The following is a 19,712-nucleotide window of genomic DNA, read 5'->3' as shown; positions in this document are numbered from 1 at the left end:
TCACAGGAGGCTGAGACTGCACTCACTGCTCTGCTGTGTCGATCACCACTACTGAAAATCGGACATCAGAGGGTGTCACTTCCCACATCTACTGTCACCGCCATTCCCTGATGACATCACCTGGTTCAGTAGTGGTGATGGAGAAGTTATCACATCTTTACTGCCACCATCGAAGTCACTGCTTTTAACACTGGAGTCTTTTCCCCTAAAATGAATCATAATCAGGGGGCGGTGATAGAGGCAGTGTGAGTGACACCAGTGCAACACCCCTAATGACGATTCGTTTGAGGGTAGTAACCACAGCGCTGTCCCACAGCTTCACACACAAAATGAAATTATTAGATTTCATTAAAACACCCATGAAGACTTTGATGTCCATCACACGACTTACACCATTTGATACAGAACAGTTTGATAAGACACACTGATTTGGTAAAAATAAAAGTGATTAAAAAAATTCCTCACCACATTACGATTAAACAGCTCTTACCGTGCAAATAGCTTGTGTTAGGTGTTTACAGCCCTGCCGGTACACACCGTTAATTGCATCTGACCTAGACAAAAAAAAAAAAAATAGTATAATTAAAGAAAAAAAGGATTAGAGCAAAAGAGGTCTAACATACAAAACTTACAATTACTTCCTTGGCTTAAAGCAGGGGTGGGGAATCTTTTTTTCTGCCAAGGGCCTTTGGATATTTATACCATCCTTCGGGGGTCGTACAAACTCCCCCCCACAAAGTACATCCTGACTCTGGCACTGGTTTCAGGACATAATCTTTCATTGCATGCTCTTCAGTAGGGAGCACTGTGTGTGTGCTAACAGAGCAAGAAGAAATTAATGAGCTGGTTGTAATCAAAATACAGCTCCCTGCTCAAGAATGCGGTCCGTGAGAATCTATCCGGGGGGCTTGATAAAAGGTCATCGAGGACTGTAATTGGCCCTGGGGCCTGAGGTTCCCCACCCCTGGCTTAAAGGGTGGATGAATATAAAGCAAATAGGAAGCAGGGAGTAGGAAGGTGCATATGTATTGTCAAAGGATAACCAAACCTGAAGCAGGTTTTTATTTGTTGCAGGCACTTCACCTGCCCGCAGATCAGCGGGGATCTGGGGTCTGAGACACCCATTGATCACTCAAAAGTTGCCTGAGCGCAGAGAGTTAAATGAGGATTAAATAGAAAGGATATGCTGTGCAGTCCATGCTTTCTACTTAATGTGTGTGTGCTCTCATACAGAAGCTGCTGTTCTCATGTCTCCAAGGTGCACAGTTCTCGGGGGACCTTGACTTTAGCTAAATTGGGGGGGGTCTTAGGACCAAGACCTCCAATTAGAATTACCTGCTATTAAAAAAACCAAAAACTATTTAAAGGATTAGTCAGTTCTCAAATCATAGTGGATGCCTCCCAAGCTGAAATGCATTACCTAAAGGCTTTGCTCACAGCTTATAAATCGGACGGGTGCAATACAAAAGGAAAACTGCATTGCACTTTGTACAAATTTGCGAGTTTTTCCTCAGCTGCAATAGAATTGAGGGAACACAAAAAAAAAAAAAAAAAATCACAGCATATGGTCACGTATATAGGACGAGACTTCCCAATGGAAGTCAGAGGGTGTGAAAAAAAAAAAAAGGCACACGGACCATGCATATGCCATATAGAATAGAAAGGAATAAATATCCTGCAGTTATACAATTTCACAACCCCCCTTCCCCAACATATTATAAACTTGAATCCTTTAGTGCCTTTCGTTTGGCACTAAAGGGTGTTTAGGCTTGTTTAACCAAATAATTAAAATTAAAAAAAAAATAAAAAATTATGACATGGGGTCCCCCCTATTTTATGAAACCAGCAAAGGTAAAGCAGACCGCTGCGGGTTCATATTATCAGGCTGGGAACGTCTTTGGTTATTGGACCCGTCCCAGCCTAAAAACACCAGCTCACAACCCCCACAGAAGAGGTGCCAATTCTGGCACTTCACCGTTCCAGATTTCCCTGCTGCGCTGGCAATTGGGGTAATGGTGCTTGGGGTTGATGTCAGCTGTGATTTGTCCAAAATCACAGCTGACATGAAACCCTGGGGTTAGTAATAGAGGGGTGTCTATCAGATAACCCAATTACCATAAAGAAAGATAATTGGAGTACCGACTTAAAAAATTAAACATGATTTTTTTGATACAATAAGTAACATACATAATCTTATACACAAAAGTTATTGAGGAAGTAAAAGAAAATCCACAATAGAAGCCCTGGGAATAAGGGGTTGGGGTAAGAGGCAGTTCCACAAATTACACAAGTATACAGTATTGGAAGATCATGTAAACATACTCTCCTAGTGCAAATATAGTAATATTGCAACAACAAAGTGCTTGTGCTGAGGGGATCTACCATTAATTATAAACTGATCATGTGGAAAGCAGGGGCATAAAGTAAATGTACTGCCTGTACCCACGTTAGAAGGGTTGCATACACTTAGCCATGTTGTAAAGTGTCGATGCAGAGAGCACAGAATTCCCAGGGGTCGACCCCATACGCACGTTTCGCGTAAGCTTTTTCAATGCGGAAAATCCATTGAAAAAAGCTTACGTGAAACGTGCGACTTGGGTCGGCCCTTGGGAATTCTGTGGTCTGTGGACCGGCACTTTACAACAGGGGCGGACACCGGGATCCTGCATCTGCGAAGCACTATATCTTTGGGGTGATGTATTAATTGATTGATTTTTCGGCCCACTGAAATCTCGTTTTATACCCATGTTACACTAGCTTATATGGTTCATTGTGACATTGTTTTTCATGGGACTTAGTAATTATTTAGGCAGACGTTTGAGAAACTGGCCATGTAACCCCATTGATTTTGTAGAATTCGACCCCTAATGTTGATTGCTATACCAATATTCTCTTATTATGGGTCAGCAGCTGCTTTTCCCGGTGTCATATGTGTCTTATTTGTTTTTAATTTTTGGGTGACTATGTTGTCACCATTGCCTCCCTATCTTGCACTTTAATAAAGCATTTATATTAAAAGACATAAGGTTATCTTCTTGGATTTAATTCCTCTTTCTCTGCTTCTATGTTGTTTATGATAACTGTCTTTAATCCAATACTAAGGCAAAAATAGTCTTCACTGGGAGTTATTATTATTTAATATATGATTCAATATAACCTTCCCAGATGATATACCATAGGTGCTGTTGGCCGTTGGCTACCCCTTTTTTCTTTCAACGTGGGTAAGTGTATGCACATCCAAACATTACATCCGGCAGAAATACTGACTCGTATAGGACACCCTTGCAATATTTAGAGGACAGCGCTACAGATGTACATTATTACACAAGTTACACAATTTGTTTTTACATACTATATGTTCACCAATCACCACAAGGCAGCACTTCTAACTTCAATACAGATCTTACTCAAACTCTGCTCTTATTATACTCTGAAGTAAAAAAGCAGAAAGGAATGAAGATCAGAGCATTCAGATGTCCGTATAAATTGGTCAGAGAATGGACCAGAATGCACGACCAGTGCGTGACAGCTCATATTTCTATTCTGCATTGCGGTCTGATCCCAGACCAAGTTATGGCCGTTTGAATGCACCCTCAGAGTGAGAAAACAGGTAGAGGGAGATAAATATCATAATGAGCTTTTTAGCAAGTCTTACTTAAAGGGAACCTGTCACCCCCAAAATCGAAGATGAGCTAAGCCCACCGCATCAGGGGCTTTTCTACAGCATTCTAGAATGCTGTAGATAAGCCCCCAATGTATCCTGAAACATGAGAAAGAGGTTATATTATACTCACCCAGGGGCGGTCCCGCTGCGGTCCGGTCGGTGTCGCAGTCCGGGGCCTCCCATCTTCTTACGATGACGTCCTCTTCTTGTATTCACGCCGCAGCTCCTGCGCACTGCAGTACTTTGCTCTGCCCTCAACAGGGACGTCATTGTAAGAAGATGGGAGGCCCCGGACTGGACCGCGACGCCCATCGGACCAGAATCGGACCGGGACCGCCCCTGGGTGAGTATAATCTAACCTTTTTTTCTCATCTTTCAGGATACATCGGGAGCTTATCTACAGCATTCCAGAATGCCGTAGATAAGCCCCTGATGCCGGTGGGCTTAGCTCACCTTCGATTTTGGGGGTGACAGGTTCCCTTTAACCCAACAGCTGGATTCACATCAACACTGATCAGTACTACTAAACTTCTTTCATGCTGTTGCTACTTCTGTGCATTAGCTAAAGCAAAGTAGCAGGAATCCCCCTGTGTGCAGTTTATGGGAGACATCAGAGAAGCTAGTCCCCCCCCGCCGGCTGTGAGGCCGACAGTCTGCAGAGAGGAAAACTGGTGAAAATGCAGGACAAGACATACGAAGGCCATCGTGCTATTCGTTATGTACACACCTGCTCATTTTGAAAAGTCACCTGAAAGTATAGTTCCCCTTTAAACTACTGGTGTGAAGAACTGCATTTTGTATTTACTTGTGTTATCTTTGTCTAATATGTAAATTTGGTGATCTGAAACATTTAGGTGTGACAAACATGCAAAAGAATAATCAGGAAGGGGCAAACACTTTCACAGAACTGTGTATCTACAATGGAAAACTTCACTTCAGCGGTGAATTCATATTTAAATGGTCACTGACATTTCAACAAACTTATACTCATTAGATTGCTAATGTAAACAACGTCGAAAGTATAATACTCTTGTTGAATTTTTTTTTTCATTTTGGCCACTAGATATCTCTTATTTGCAATTTGCTGCCTCTTGTCAAGTCAGTTCCATCTATAGTGACCGGTAAGTAGGAGCGATTGCAGGCTGTTGGGGGCATGGCCTTACAAGCATCATCTCGCTGTCAGCTCTTATACCCATCATGTGTAATAACCTCCTTGCGGCACAGAGCTTAGAATAGCAGTAGTGAGATGATGGACTTCTATCATGCTTATATCTGCCCGCGTCTGGTTATATTCACCTGACTGATTGTTTATCTAACTGTATCAGCACGCTTATTTTCCCCTTCTCGCCTTATTCCAGGCTTTTTTGCAACGTCTGTTAGTCAAATCTCCACTTGTAATACAATTGCCTCCTTATTTCACATGGCACATCAGCACTTCTCCACTTATCTGCCCCCACACTGGAATCTCCCTGGAATTCCGCTTGTCTACCTGTTTCTTCATCAGAAAAGATGGTAAGGGTTTGTTGTTTGTTTTTTTTAAATATATCCCTGTCCATCCTTGGTATAGAAAGTGGCTGGACAAAGATATATTATACTAGAGATGGTAACAATGGATATTTAACTGTACTGGGTATACTTGGATAAGTAGGCCTTTATTTTGTATGCAACTTGGTGTGCAATATAAAACCATTAGAATCCATGCATACCTATACATACAAATCTATAAAATCACCAAGAGAATACAGCAAGGGCCTAATCCATTTACCTCCGTTTCTTATGGCACACCTAAACATACCCTTGCGGCCCTGTTTTAGCACGTCTGCACTTCTATTCTCCACTTCTCTCAGACTTTTTTGTAACAGCTAGCTTTCCTCACTTCTATTCCACCTGCTTCCTTGTTAATTATAAACTGAGTGCATAATTGGAAAATTTTTATTTTTTATTGTAATTTTTATTGAATTTTTCAAATTTACAGGAAAAGAATAAAAACACTGGTCTACAAAAAAAAAAAGTTTCTGGCATGGACTTTAAGAACAGTTTTAGACTAATTTGAGGGTGCTGAATGCAAATCTGTTCTTATAGATTATCTATCACATCACGTTTTTGCGCTACAGGTATATAGCCCATTTTCAAGAATTCCATGATAAATATTAGTGTAATGAAAAGTGCCGGTTTATACGGTTCACCAAGGAAAATTTAGTTTTCATTTAGTCTCCCAATAAATGTGAGAATATCTTTGTTTTCTTTGAACATGCATAATTTCCATTTGTTATTACAACACCCTTGTTTTCTGTGCTACTGGGACAGTAGAGCTACAGCAGAGCATTGGGTGAAAACTGAATAGCCTCAGCGACAGTTTGGCATCTGGCGATAAGAATGTCATCCATGATCCTCTAGTGGATAGGAAGAATATTGTCTTTCCTCCCTTACACATAAAACTTGGATTGATGAAGCAGTTTGTCAAAGCTCTCAGTCACAGTGGAGAATGCTTTAACTATAATAATAATAATCTTTATTTTTATATAGCGCTAACATATTACGCAGCGCTTTACAGTTTATATATGTCTATATATGTTCAACTTTTCCTGGTCTTAGTGAAGAGAAGAAAAAGGCTGGAATATTGGATGGACCTCAAGTAAGAACACTTATGAGAAGGGAAGGGCCCATTGTTGGCCAGTCCGGAAGCAGGTAGATTCAGAATTAACCCCCCAAAATTCCCAACAATAGCTATGATGGGGAAAGTATGGCAGAAAATTAAGCAATGGAGGGGAGTAACGGAATTTACGAGATATACGCCAATTTGGTTTGAACCTAGGTTGGCAGAGCTCATGAGATTGCGGGGGTTCGGTCAGTGGAGGCGCATTGGCATTTGGTTCGTGTCTCAGTTGCTTGATGGAGAGGTTATTAAAACATTCGAGACACTTAGGACTGAGTTTCCTTTAACCCAGAAGTCATTCTTTCAGTACCTGCAGTTGAGTCATGCCCTAAACTGTCAAAATGAGGTGTCGCCCGTGAATCTGCAGTCAGATAGCTTGTTGAATCTTATTGGGCCTCGGAGGAGTACGAGGGGGTTCATTACCTTGATGTACAGGGGTCTGATGGATACCTTTTTATTGAAGCATCCGTTAAGGATTAAGGAGAAATGGGTGGCGGATGTGGGCCCTTTGTCGAAGTCCCAGTGGGAGTCCATACTTCAATATATCCCCAGGGCTTCCCTGAGTGAGGCCAAGAGGGTGTCACAGTTATACCTGGTGTATAGGGTGTACAGGACCCCGGCATGGATGAGGAAGGCAGGACTGAGAGGTGACTCAATGTCCCAGGTGTGGTGAGGAAGGCGCTGATCTGCTACATATGATGTGGTCGTGTGCTCGCCTCCAACCCTTTTGGGTGAAGGTGCTTAACTTGATCCAGGAGGTGACAGGAGTAGATGTGGTGCGTAACCCGCTGACTTGCCTTTTGGGCTGTATGGATGATATTGCTACGGATGAATGTGGAAGGCTGACTATCGCAAGATTGTTGTATGCTGCGAGAAAGCTTATCACAATGCATTGGTTGGATGAAAAACCGCCAGGGAAAAAGGAATTTATCAACAAGATAAATTTTATTGTCCTTATGGAAAGAAATATATACAGTAAGAGGTCAGAATACAAAATTTGAAAATGTGTGGGGTGGATGGATGGATTACCCAGGTGTGGCTTCTGCTGAGTTACTGCAAAGTAGAATGGGTGTCGTGTAGTTGATTCTGGGGGGACTCCTACATGTACAGGCGTGTTTTTGTAAAGCTTGTTATCTTTTCTCAAGAGGTGATGCTGTCAGATGGTTGTATTGGATAATGGGCAAGAGATTGGGGGGAGGGAGAGGTTGGTTGGTTAGGCGGTAAGGGTGTTTAGTAAAATGAAAATATATTATCAGGTCATGTATCTAATGTACGGTATTTGTCTGGAAATTGTATCGGACTGTGTTAATGGCGTGTCATATGCTTTAACCCCTTCATGACCTTGCCGTATTTTGCAATTCTGACCAGTGTCCCTTTATGAGGTAATAACTCAGGAACGCTTCAACGGATCCTAGCGATTCTGAGATTGTTTTTTCGTGACATATTGGGCTTCATGTTAGTGGTAAATTTAGGTCGATAATTTCTGAGTTTATTTGTGAAAAAAACGGAGATTTGGCAAAAATTTTGAAAATTTCGCAATTTTCACATTTTGAATTTTTATTCTGTTAAACCAGAGAGTTATGTGACACAAAATAGTTAATAAATAACATTTCCCACATGTCTACTTTACATCAGCACAATTTTGGAAACAAATTTTTTTTTTGCTAGGAAGTTATAAGGGTTAAAATTTGACCAGTGATTTCTCATTTTTACAACAAAATTTACAAAACCATTTATTTTAGGGATCACCTCACATTTGAAGTCAGTTTGAGGGTTCTATATGGCTGAAAATACCCAAAAGTGACACCATTCTAAAAACTGCACCCCTCAAGGTGCTCAAAACCACATTCAAGAAGTTTATTAACCCTTCAGGTGTTTCACAGCAGCAGAAGCAACATGGAAGTAAAAAATGAACATTTAACTTTTTAGTCACAAAAATGATATTTTAGCAAAAATTTTTTTATTTTCCCAAGGGTAAAAGGAGAAACTGGACCACGGACGTTGTTGTCCAATTTGTCCTGAGTACGCTGATACCTCATATGTGGGGGTAAACCACTGTTTGGGCGCACGGCAGGGCTCGGAAGGGAAGGAGCGCCATTTGACTTTTTCAATGAAAAATTGGCTCCAATCTTTAGCGGACACCATGTCGCGTTTGGAGAGCCCCCGTGTGCCTAAACATTGGAGCTCCCCCACAAGTGACCCCATTTTGGAAACTAGACCCCCCAAGGAACTTATCTAGAAGCATAGTGAGCACTTTAAACCCCCAGGTGCTTCACAAATTGATCCGTAAAAATGAAAAAGTACTTTTTTTTCACGAAAAAATTATTTTAGCCTCAATTTTTTCATTTTCACATGGGCAACAGGATAAAATGGATCCTAAATTTTGTTGGGCAATTTCTCCTGAGTACACCAATACCTCACATGTGGGGGTAAACCACTGTTTGGGCACATGGTAAGGCTCGGAAGGGAAGGAGCGCCATTTGACTTTTTGAATGAAAAATTATCTCCATCGTTAGCGGACACCATGTCGCGTTTGGAAAGCCCCTGTGTGCCTAAACATTGGAGCTCCTCCACAAGTGACCCCATTTTGGAAAGTAGACCCCCCAAGGAACTCATCTAGAGGCATAGTGAGCACTTTAAACCCCCAGGTGCTTCACAAATTGATCCGCAAAAATGAAAAAGTACTTTTTTTTCACACAATATTTCTTTTAGCCTCAATTCTTTCATTTTCACATGGGCAACAGGATAAAATGGATCCTAAAATTTGTTGGGCAATTTCTCCTGAGTATGCCGATACCTCATATGTGGGGGTAAACCACTGTTTGGGTGCACGGCAAGGCTCGGAAGGGGAGGCGTGCCATTTGACTTTTTGAATGGAAAATTAGCTCCAATCGTTAGCGGACACCATGTCGCGTTTGGAGAGCCCCTGTGTGCCTAAACATTGGAGCTCCCCTACAAGTGACCCCATTTTGGAAACTAGACCCCCCAAGGAACTTATCTAGATGCATAGTAAACACTTATAACCCCCAGGTGCTTCACAGAAGTTTATAACGCAGAGCCATGAAAATAAAAAAATAATTTTTCTTTCCTCAAAAATGATTTTTAGCCCAGAATTTTTTATTTTCCCAAGGGTAATAGGAGAAATTGGACCCCAAATGTTGTTGTCCAGTTTGTCCTGAGTACGATGATACCCCATATGTGGGGGTAAACCACTGTTTGGGCGCACGGCAGGGCTCGGAAGGGAAGGCACGCCATTTGGCTTTTTGAATGGAAAATTAGCTCCAATCATTAGCGGACACCATGTCGCGTTTGGAGAGCCCCTGTGTGCCTAAACATTGGAGCTCCCGCACAAGTGGCCCCATTTTGGAAACTAGACCTCCCAAGGAACTAATCTAGATGTGTGGTGAGCACTTTGAACCCCCAAGTGCTTCACAGAAGTTTATAACGCAGAGCCATGAAAATAAAAAATAATTTTTATTTTCTCAAAAATGATTTTTTAGCCCACAATTTTTTATTTTCCCAAGGGTAATAGGAGAAATTGGACCCCAAAAGTTGTTTTCCAGTTTCTCCTGAGTACGCTGATACCCCATATGTGGGGGTAAACCACTGTTTTGGCACACGTCGGGGTTCGGAAGGGAAGTAGTGACGTTTTGAAATGCAGACTTTGATGGAATGCTCTGCGGGCATCAGGTTGCGTTTGCAGAGCCCCTGATGTGCCTAAACAGTAGGAACTCCCCACAAGTGACTCCATTTTGGAAACTAGACCCCCAAGGGAACTTATCTAGATGTGTGGTGAGCACTTTGAACCCCCAAGTGCTTCACAGAAGTTTATAACGCAGAGCCGTGAAAATAATAAATGTGTTTCCTTTCCTCAAAAATATTTTTTTAGCCCAGAATTTTTTATTTTTGCAAGAGTAACAGGAGAAATTGGACCCCAAAAGTTGTTGTCCAGTTTCTCCTGAGTACGCTGATACCCCATATGTGGGGGTAAACCACTGTTTGGGTACATGCCGGGGCTCGGAAGGGAAGTAGTGACGTTTTGGAATGCAGACTTTGATGGAATGGTCTGCGGGCATCATGTTACGTTTGCAGAGCCCCTGATATGCCTAAACAGTAGAAACCCCCCACAAGTGACCCCATTTTGGAAACTAGACCCCCCAAGGAACTTATCTAGATGTGTGGTGAGCACGTTCAACCCCCAAGTGCTTCACAGAAGTTTACAACGCAGAGCCGTGAAAATAAAAAATCATTTTTCTTTCCTCAAAAAAGATGTTTTAGCAAGCAATTTTTTATTTTCACAAGGGTAACAGGAGAATTTGGACCCCAATATTTGTTGCCCAGTTTGTTGTGAGTACGCTGATACCCCATATGTGGGGGTAAACCACTGTTTGGGCACACGTCAGGGCTCGGAAGGGAAGTAGTGACATTTGAAATGCAGACTTTGATGGAATGGTCTGCGGGCGTCACATTGCATTTGCAGAGCCCCTGATGTGCCTAAACAGTAGAAACACCCCACAAGTGACCCCATTTTGGAAACTAGACCCCCGAAGGAACTTATCTAGATGTGTGGTGAGCACTTTCAACCCCCAAGTGCTTCACAGAAGTTTATAACGCAGAGCCGTGAAAATAAAAAATAATTGTTCTTTCCTCAAAAATTATGTTTTAGCAAGTAATTTTTTATTTTTGCAAGGGTAACAGGCGAAATTGGACCCCAACAGTTGTTGCCCAGTTTGTCCTGAGTACGCTGGTACCCCAAATGTGGGGGTAAACCACTGTTTGGGCGCACGTCGGGGCTTGGAAGGGCGGGAGCACCATTTGACTTTTTGAACGCAAGATTGGCTGGAATCAATGGTGGCGCCATGTTGCGTTTGGAGACCCCTGATGTGCCTAAAACAGTGGAAACCCCTCAATTCTAACTTCAACACTTACCCCAACACACCCCTAATCCTAATCCCAACTGTAGCCATAACCCTAATCACAACCCTAACCCCAACACACCCCTAACCACAACCCTAACCGCAACACAACCGTAACCCTAATTCCAACCCTAATCCTAACCCTAATCCCAACCGTAACCCTAATCCCAACCCTAACCACAACTGTAACCCCAACACACCCCTAACCCTATCCGTAACCCTAACCACAAGCCTATTCTTAACCCTATTTCCAACCCTAGCCCTAATTCCAACCCTAACCCTAAGGGTATGTGCCCACGTTGCGGATTCGTGTGAGATTTTTCCGCACGATTTTTGAAAAATCTGCAGGTAAAAGGCACTGCGTTTTGCCTGCGGATTTACAGCAGATTTCCAGTGTTTTTTTGTGCGGATTTCACCTGCGGATTCCTATTGAGGAACAGGTGTAAACCGCTGCGGAATCCGCACAAAGAATTGACATGCTGCGGAAAATACAATGCAGCGTTTCTGCACGGAATTTTCCGCACCATGGGCACAGCAGATTTGGTTTTCCTTAGGTGTACATGGTACTGTAAACCTGATGGAAAACTGCTTCGAATTCGCAGCGGCCAATCCGCTGCGGATCCGCGGCCAATCCGCTGCCAATCCGCTGCAGATCCGCGGCCAATCCGCTGCGGATCCGCTGCAGATCCGCGGCCGATCCGCTGCGGATCCGCGGCCAATCCGCTGCCAATCCGCTGCGGATCCGCTGCCGATCCGCGGCCGATCCGCTGCGGATCCGCGGCCAATCCGCTGCAGATCCGTGGCCAATCCGCTCTGTGTGCACATGCCATAACCCTACCCCTAACCCTAACCCTACCCGTAACCCTAACCCTACCCCTAACCCTACCCCTAGTTCTAACCCTAACCCTAGTGGTAAAAGAAAAAAAAATATTTTCTTTATTTTATTATTGTCCCTACCTATGGGGGTGATAAAGGGGGGGGTTTATTATTTTTTTATTTTGATCGCTGTGGTAGAACCTACCACAGCGATCAAAATGTACCTGTAACGAATCTGCCAGCCTGCAGATTCGGCGGGCGTACTGAGCATGCGCCCGCCATTTTCCAAGATGGCGGCGCCCAGCGAGGAGACGGCCGGACACCGGGAGGATCGGTAAGTATGAGGGGGTGGTGGGGGGGTGGATCGGAGCACAGGGGGGGGGATCGGAGGACGGGGGGAGCGGACAGGAGCACGGGGGAGCGGACAGGAGCACGGGGGAGCGAACAGGGGGACGGAGGGGGGTACCTGACAGAACGGACGACTGGGGAGGAGATCGGGGGCGGTGGGGGGGGGCCAGTACATGATTTCCAGCCATGGCAGATGCTATTGCAGCATCGGCCATGGCTGGATTGCAATATTTCACCATTTTCATAGGTGAAATATTGCAAATTGCTCTGATTGGCTTTTGCACTTTCAACAGCCAATCAGAGCGATCGTAGCCACGTGGGGGCAAAGCCACCCCCCCTAGGCTGAAGTACAACTCCCCCTCTCCCTGCAGATCGGGTAAAATAGGAATTAACCCTTTCACCCGATCTGCAGGGATGCGATCAAAATACATGATTTAAAAAAAAAAAAAAAAAAGAACACTTAAAATTTGGGTCTCTCATATCACATCAATGAATGCGACAGAAGAAAGAGCTTGGAATGCATTTTGTAATGTGGTGCAGAATTTTCTAGGGAATAAGAAAGCAGACAACTATGAAGAGATTGTGGAAGAGCTACTAATGAGTCTGCGAAATCTTGGATGTAGAATGAGTATCAAGATTCACTATTTACACAGCCATTTGGACTTTTTTCCAGAGAACCTTGGGGATGTGAACGAGGAACAAGGGGAGCGTTTTCATCAGGACATTATGATGGCTGACTATTGCTGGGGCTTCATGAGAGACAACCCAGAAGCTGTACATCACAGATCAGCCAAGAAAAGAAAGTTACAAAAACGGCCATTTGTCATTCATCTGTGTGCCATATATATATGTGTTTTTATATTTTGTAGTTTAATTCTGTAAGTATATTTGATTTGCTGTACATAGACTTTGTAATCTTTGTTATTTCTTGATTAAAAATATACAATGTAGTATCGAAAATCATGTGTTTTTATCATAGAACATCAGATAGGAATAATTTATCAAAAATTGAAAATCTCAAAATCCTAATGTGATAGCCAAAAACGGAGTTCATATTCGTAATCAGCAGCCAAAATTGACTTAAAGGGAACCTGTCACCTGAATTTGGCGGGACCAGTTTTGGGTCATATGGGCGGGGTTTTCGGGTGTTTGATTCACCCTTTCCTTACCCGCTGGCTGCATGCTGGCTGCAATATTGGATTGAAGTTCATTCTCTGTCCTCCGGAGTACACGCCAGCGCAAGGCAATATTACCTTGCGCAGGCGTGTACTCCAGAGGACAGAGAATGAACTTCAATCCAATATTGCGGCCAGCATGCAGCCAGCGGGTAAGGAAAGGGTGAATCAAACACCCGAAAACCCCGCCCCTATGACCCAAAACTGGTCCCGCCAAATTCAGGTGACAGGTTCCCTTTAAAATAGGTTTTAAAACCTTTTGCCAGAAAAATTGCGTTGACCAGTGTAATCAGGCCTTTTGGATTTTTCACCATCATTTACAGGTTTAATCAGGTAATTTGTATTTTTGATGATTAATCTTATTATTGAACAATAACAGTGCTGTTGGTCAATCCAAAAGGATAATAAACCTGAATATATAAGAAAGTAAAAGTGAGGCTGTCTTTCTCAGCACAATCTATGTGTGCAGAATTATTAAGCAACTAAATGAAAAACGTAAATGTTCCCATCTCATTTATTTTCATCTGTTAGGCTAGGTTCACATTGCGTTAGGGCAATCCGTTTAGCGCTAGCGGATTGCGCTAACGCAATGTTTATTTAGAGGCAGTGTTTGGGGTCGCGTTAACGTCCCCACTCTCGCAGATCCCCGATCTGCGAGAGCGGGGAACGGACCTCGGGCGCGCCGCGGACGCTGCAAGCAGCGTCCGAGGCGCGTCACAGAAGAACGGCACATCACTAGCGCGAGCCGAAAAAGGCACGCGCTAGTGATGCGCTGCAGGAGAAATTTACATTGCTGTCAATGGGCACGCTAACGGACCCGTTGCACGGCGTTAATTGCGACATTTTCGCCGTGCAACGCTGTCCGTTAGCGTGCACACATTAACGCAATGTGAACCCAGCCTTAAAGTGAGAACACTAAACTCAAAATGTAAAAAACACACATTTCTGACATTTAGAACAAAAACAAAAAAAATAGATCAGTGACCAATATAACCACCATTCTTTTCAATAACCGTTTTTAGTAGAGTTGAGCGAATTTGATCGGGTTCCTTCTTATTCAGCAAGCTATAGCGCTTACCGAATAAGCTGCAGAGGGAACCCAGATACCTGCATCGCATCGGCTAATCAGCTGTTCGGTACCGCACCTGCATGTGTCATGGCTGTGTGACAGTCACAACACATGTATGGAGAGCCTGTTTGTTGGGCTCCCCGTGCATTTGTCTTGACTGTCACACAGCCGTGATCAGCCGGAGTGATCCAGGAAGCCGCGTTCCCTCTGCAGCTTATTCGGTAAGTGCTATAGCTTGCGGAATAAGGAGGGACCCGACCAAATTCACTTATCTCTAGTTATAAGCCTTCCATACATTGAGTCCATCAATTCCTTACTCTGTTGATCGACTTTTTGGGCAGCACCAACCACAGCCTCCCAGACACTGTTCAGAGAGGTGACTGTCTTGTTTAAGAAGAGCACACAAGTTCTCAATTAGGTTTGGGTCAGGTAAGTAAGGGGCCATGTAATTATTCTTTTATCTTGAAGGTCTTTACTGGCCAGCGAAGCAGAGGAGTACTTTGATGTGTGTGATGGAGAATTGACCTGCGTAAGAGTCATGATTTTCTTGAAAGATGCAGACTTTTTCCTGTACTACTGCTTGGAGAAAGTGTCTTAAAAACCGTCATTAGGTTTGAGAGTTGATTTCAAGTCCATCTTCAATCCGAAGGGCCAGACTAGCTCATCTTTGATAATACTAACCCATATTAATACCGCACCTCCACCTTGCTAGCGTGAGTCAAAGTGGAAGTCTGTTACTGATCCAGGAATGGGGGGCCATCCATCTGGTCCGTCAAGAGTCACTCATCTCATAAGTCCATAAAATCTTTGAAAGATCCAGTGCTGTGGGGTTGGTGTCAATTTTGGTGGCGTGAATTTAAAAAAAAAAAAAAAGGGGGACAGACTCCGACTCCTTAAATATATAATACATTGAGTACAGTAGTTCAATGCAGTAGGTGATGTAATGTTTTTTACAATTTGGATCAGTTATGAAATGTCCTATAAATGTCTGTTTTATTCCTGATCTAAGGATCTTAGCTTTTAGTTGAGATTAATCTGTGTTGCACTTTATGTACAAGCTCCTCCTCTACAGATCAGAGGTAAAAGGCACTGGGAAGGAATGCCTGCAGCCCTGCACTCATCTCCGAACTGTTAGAATTTACAGGAAAACAGGATTAAGGCAAATACATAGCTTGATTATTGTATAACAATGGTGATGAAAATCCTGATGTTACCATACAATAAATTTATCACTTAAACATGATCCATGTAATAGGGAGTCTGGAGTCAATGGAAATTGAGGCTTCTGAGCGGGAGGTTTGGCTTACTGACTTGTACAGCCTTGGAATAATCTGTCTTCAGATATTTCTTGGCCCAGTGTTTATGTTTCGCTTCTGCATCTTGTTCTGTGGTGGATCGGTTTCAGCCTTTTTTTTTTTTTTTTTTTTTACTTTTCAGAGTCAGTTAAATCTCTTTTTAGGCCCATTTTTCCTAAGGAAAATAAGCTGCCTAATAATTCTGCACATCTTGTTAAAGGGTGTGGATATCCTTCGGCTACATCCTCCCTCATTACACAAATAAACATCAGATCCAAGAAGCATTCAAGTTTATACAGCTTGGAGTTGGAAAATAAGCAATAGAAAAGAAGAATATGATTCCGCAGCGAGCCCGCCCCATACCCGGCAGGTGATAGCGGTGTATTCCAGCCAGAGACTGCTGCTAACAATCGCGGGTGGAGCAGTGCTCAGCTCGCTATGTTTCCAATAATCTTTATTAGTTTTATAACTTTTTGAAGGGAAAGGGTAAGGGAAAACAGGGTAGAGGGGGAAAGAAAGGAAAGACCCACATATAATATGGGGAAAAGGGAAAGAAGACGACAGGTATACATACAGACATTTCCATAGGTTTACAATACTATTGTTGCTTCCTTGAATAGAAACTTAAATAGTACATGTATACAATTGCTTGTGACGTCAAATTAAATATTGCCCTGAAAATAAGTCAGTAAACTTAAACAACAGTATATGTATACATTTGGAAACACCACCAAGATAAATGTCAGCATCTGAAAATAAAAGTCAGAATATATTATGTAAAGTATGAGGACCTGCCAAGTCCAGGATCACCTTAAGGTGACCCTAAGACTGGTTGGAGGGCAATGTCCGGTTCTTTTAGTAAGATAACAAGTAGAATGAAAGTCTCTTCAAGTAGGAGTAGGATTTATATAGGATGTAGACAGAGAGGAGGTATCAGATGAAGCTGCAGAAGAGGTCAATCCTGTTTTTTTTCAGAAAGTTAATTCCTTCCCAGCTCGCCATTGTTAATCTGTTAGATGCCGCTGTCAATACAGCAACATTTAACACACACCGAAGTTCACATCATTTTCTTCGCCCATCAGCATGCCAGTGATGAGATTGCGGGTCACCAATGTGTTGTAATGACAGCCGGGTGTCAGGGGACCCCAGTGACTAATTACAGAATTCCTTTGAAACCCTGCCTGCGGCCAGGCTTTAAAGGAGACTGGTTTCTGCTATATACAGCATATCGTTGCGTATAGCACAAGCGATCGGACGATCATATCTTCAAGTCTTTAAAAAAAAAAGGGGGGACAAACTATAAAAAGTGAATTGTTTAAAAAAACGACATGAAAAAAACAGAAATCCTCAATGAAAATAAAAGATAGATATATAGATAGAGATATAGATATATAGAGATATAGATATTTATTTATATATAAAAAAAAAAAAAGATGTACCCATACCATATTTCAATATTGTAAGATGCACCGGACCATAAGATGCACCCCAAATTTTTAGGAGAAAAATAGGAAAAACAATTGAATAAAATAGTGGTGCATCTTAAAGTCTGCTTACACGGTAGCTTAACAGGGAGGAAGGCACAACTACAGTGGAGCAGGTCCCAGGAGACAGGGTCGCTGCTGCAGAAAGCTGGCAGCTTCAGCAGGAGCGGTACAATGTTGCGGACCCCAGGCTGGGAGGAAGGGGTGTTCAGCGGCGTGAGGCTGTGGTGGGCTCTGGGCTTTCAGAAAATGACAGGAGTCCCCACCCTTCCCATCTTGTTCACTGAGATGGACTTAAGGAAAGTGGTGGACTTTAGGAAAATGGCACTTAGTCAGATCATTTTCTGAAGGCTCGGAGCCCGCCGCAGCCTCGCACCCCCTCCTCCCAGCCCAAACTGTTGTCTCACCCTGCAAAAAATTAGCTGCCATACAGCACAAATTGGTTTTTTTCTAACAATTTTTTTATTCCACTGCTAAAATAATGAAAAAACTTGTCGTTTTGAGTATCGCCATAAATCATATTGATGAGGAGAATTATATTGCAAAGTCATTCTGACCACAAAATGTATGTTATAAAAACAAATTCCCCCCCCCCCCCAAAAAAAAAAATCAATTTCAGAATTGCGGGTTTTACTCCACAATTTCGCAGCACTTGGAATTTGTTTCCCCATTTTCTAGTACACTGTGTGGTAAAATAAATGATGCCTTTCAAAAGTAGAACTCGTCCTGCAAAAAAGAAGCCTTCATATGTCACTGTTGACCAAAATCGTAGTTCATTACCGATAACTATTTCTCTGATCCCATGACGGCACCACGGAGAGAGGGGTCCACCCCACAGGCACAGGAAACCTACAGATAAAAAGGCGGTACCTCTCTCCCGCATCAGTTGGTTTACAGAGCATTAACAGAACTTCAGACTACAACCTGAATGGCTATACAAAAAAATATTTAACATTAAAATAAGCTTAGAGGCACCGCATGGCTTTTTTCCAAACTAACTAATTTCAGTGTGCAAACCCACACGTGAAGGGAGGGAATGTACGAGTGCCATCATGGGACTAGAGAAATACAGTTATCGGTAAGCAACTATGATTTTCTCTTTCCCCTCCATGACAGCACCATGGAGAGAATTTCATAGATTGTACATTAGGGGGGGACCACTGCCTCTAGAACCCTTCTTCCAAATGTAAGATTTGAAGAAGAGGCTAGGTCTACCTGATAGTGATTAAAGAACATAGAGGGAGAAGACCAAGTAACGGCTCTACATATCTGCTCTATCGAGGTGCCGGCTCTCTGCCCAGGAAGTCACCACTGCTCTGGTTGAATATTGTCTGAACCTTTGAGATGCACTGCCGAGATAGACAACAGGTGCTTCTCAACCCAGAAGAATATCCTTTCCGTGATTAGTTTCAAGCTGGCATACTTTGTGCCTCCTTGATGTCAAAGGTAGGCTACCGTCTTCACGTTGTCGGAGTAGACCCAAACATGATCATTTTGGATTAGAGATGAGGCAGCTATCAGTGCTTCCTCTACTGCCTTTAATTCTCTCAGATTTGAGGATCTGGATCTTCTGTCCAAGGACCATAGTCCCTGAAAATATGTTTCCTCCACCACAGCTCCCCAACCTCTTCGGCTGGCATCTGTACAAAGTATTTTTAGGGGGAGCTGATCCCAGCTCACCCCCCGCCGCAGGTTTCGGCAATTCAACCACCAGTAGAGAGCCGATTTCACATGTCTCGGAAGCAGAATTTTCCTGGACAGCAAGTTGCGATACCTTCGCGAGTATAGGAGGACGTGGGATTGGAGGGTTCGAGTGTGCGCCTGAGCCCAGGACACTGCTTGAATACATGAAGTCAGGGATCCCAGAATGGACATGGACTCTATTAGGGTTGGTTACCTCAGTTGTTTGAACTTGGAGATTTTCTGGCGAAGGTCGTGCTGACGATCCTCAGGAAGGAAGCATGTCCTCTTCTCCGAGTCTAAGAGAATCCCCACGAATTTCTCCTTGGAAAAGGGTGAAGGTCTGACTTCTGAAGGTTTGGGATCCAGCCTAGGGATTCGAGGATCTTCAGAGTTTGACACGTCCTGGTTCAGCCGAGGTATCGATGGAGCGATTATGAGGAAGTTGTCTAAATATGGCACGACGCATATTCCCTGGAGACGGATGAAGATAAATGCTTCCCTCATGATTTTTGAAAACAATCTTGGTGCTGAGGAGACGCCATATGGTAGCGTGTTGAATTGGAAATGGGTGATCCCTTGGTCGTGGGAGACTGTGAACCTGAGGAA

General features: G+C 43.2%; 1 protein-coding gene across 4 annotated transcripts in view; it reads right to left on the bottom strand.

The window, feature by feature from the left end:
* The window catches only part of OSBPL1A (oxysterol binding protein like 1A), a 253,732-nt gene that overhangs the window by 129,682 nt on the left and 104,338 nt on the right, over nt 1–19,712 (bottom strand). For 3 of the 4 annotated variants that reach the window (XM_077270363.1, XM_077270362.1, XM_077270364.1), the window contains one exon: nt 491–554. In XM_077270363.1, coding sequence (XP_077126478.1) covers nt 491–554 — 64 coding nt within the window. Of the gene's footprint in view, nt 1–490; nt 555–632; nt 713–19,712 lie in introns of those variants that run through there. The other variant, XM_077270365.1, reaches the window with a different exon arrangement.

Source organism: Ranitomeya variabilis, chromosome 6 (assembly GCF_051348905.1).
Source record: "Ranitomeya variabilis isolate aRanVar5 chromosome 6, aRanVar5.hap1, whole genome shotgun sequence".
NCBI classification, from domain to species: Eukaryota; Metazoa; Chordata; class Amphibia; order Anura; family Dendrobatidae; genus Ranitomeya; species Ranitomeya variabilis.
This window is presented reverse-complemented; position numbering and strand designations above follow the sequence as displayed.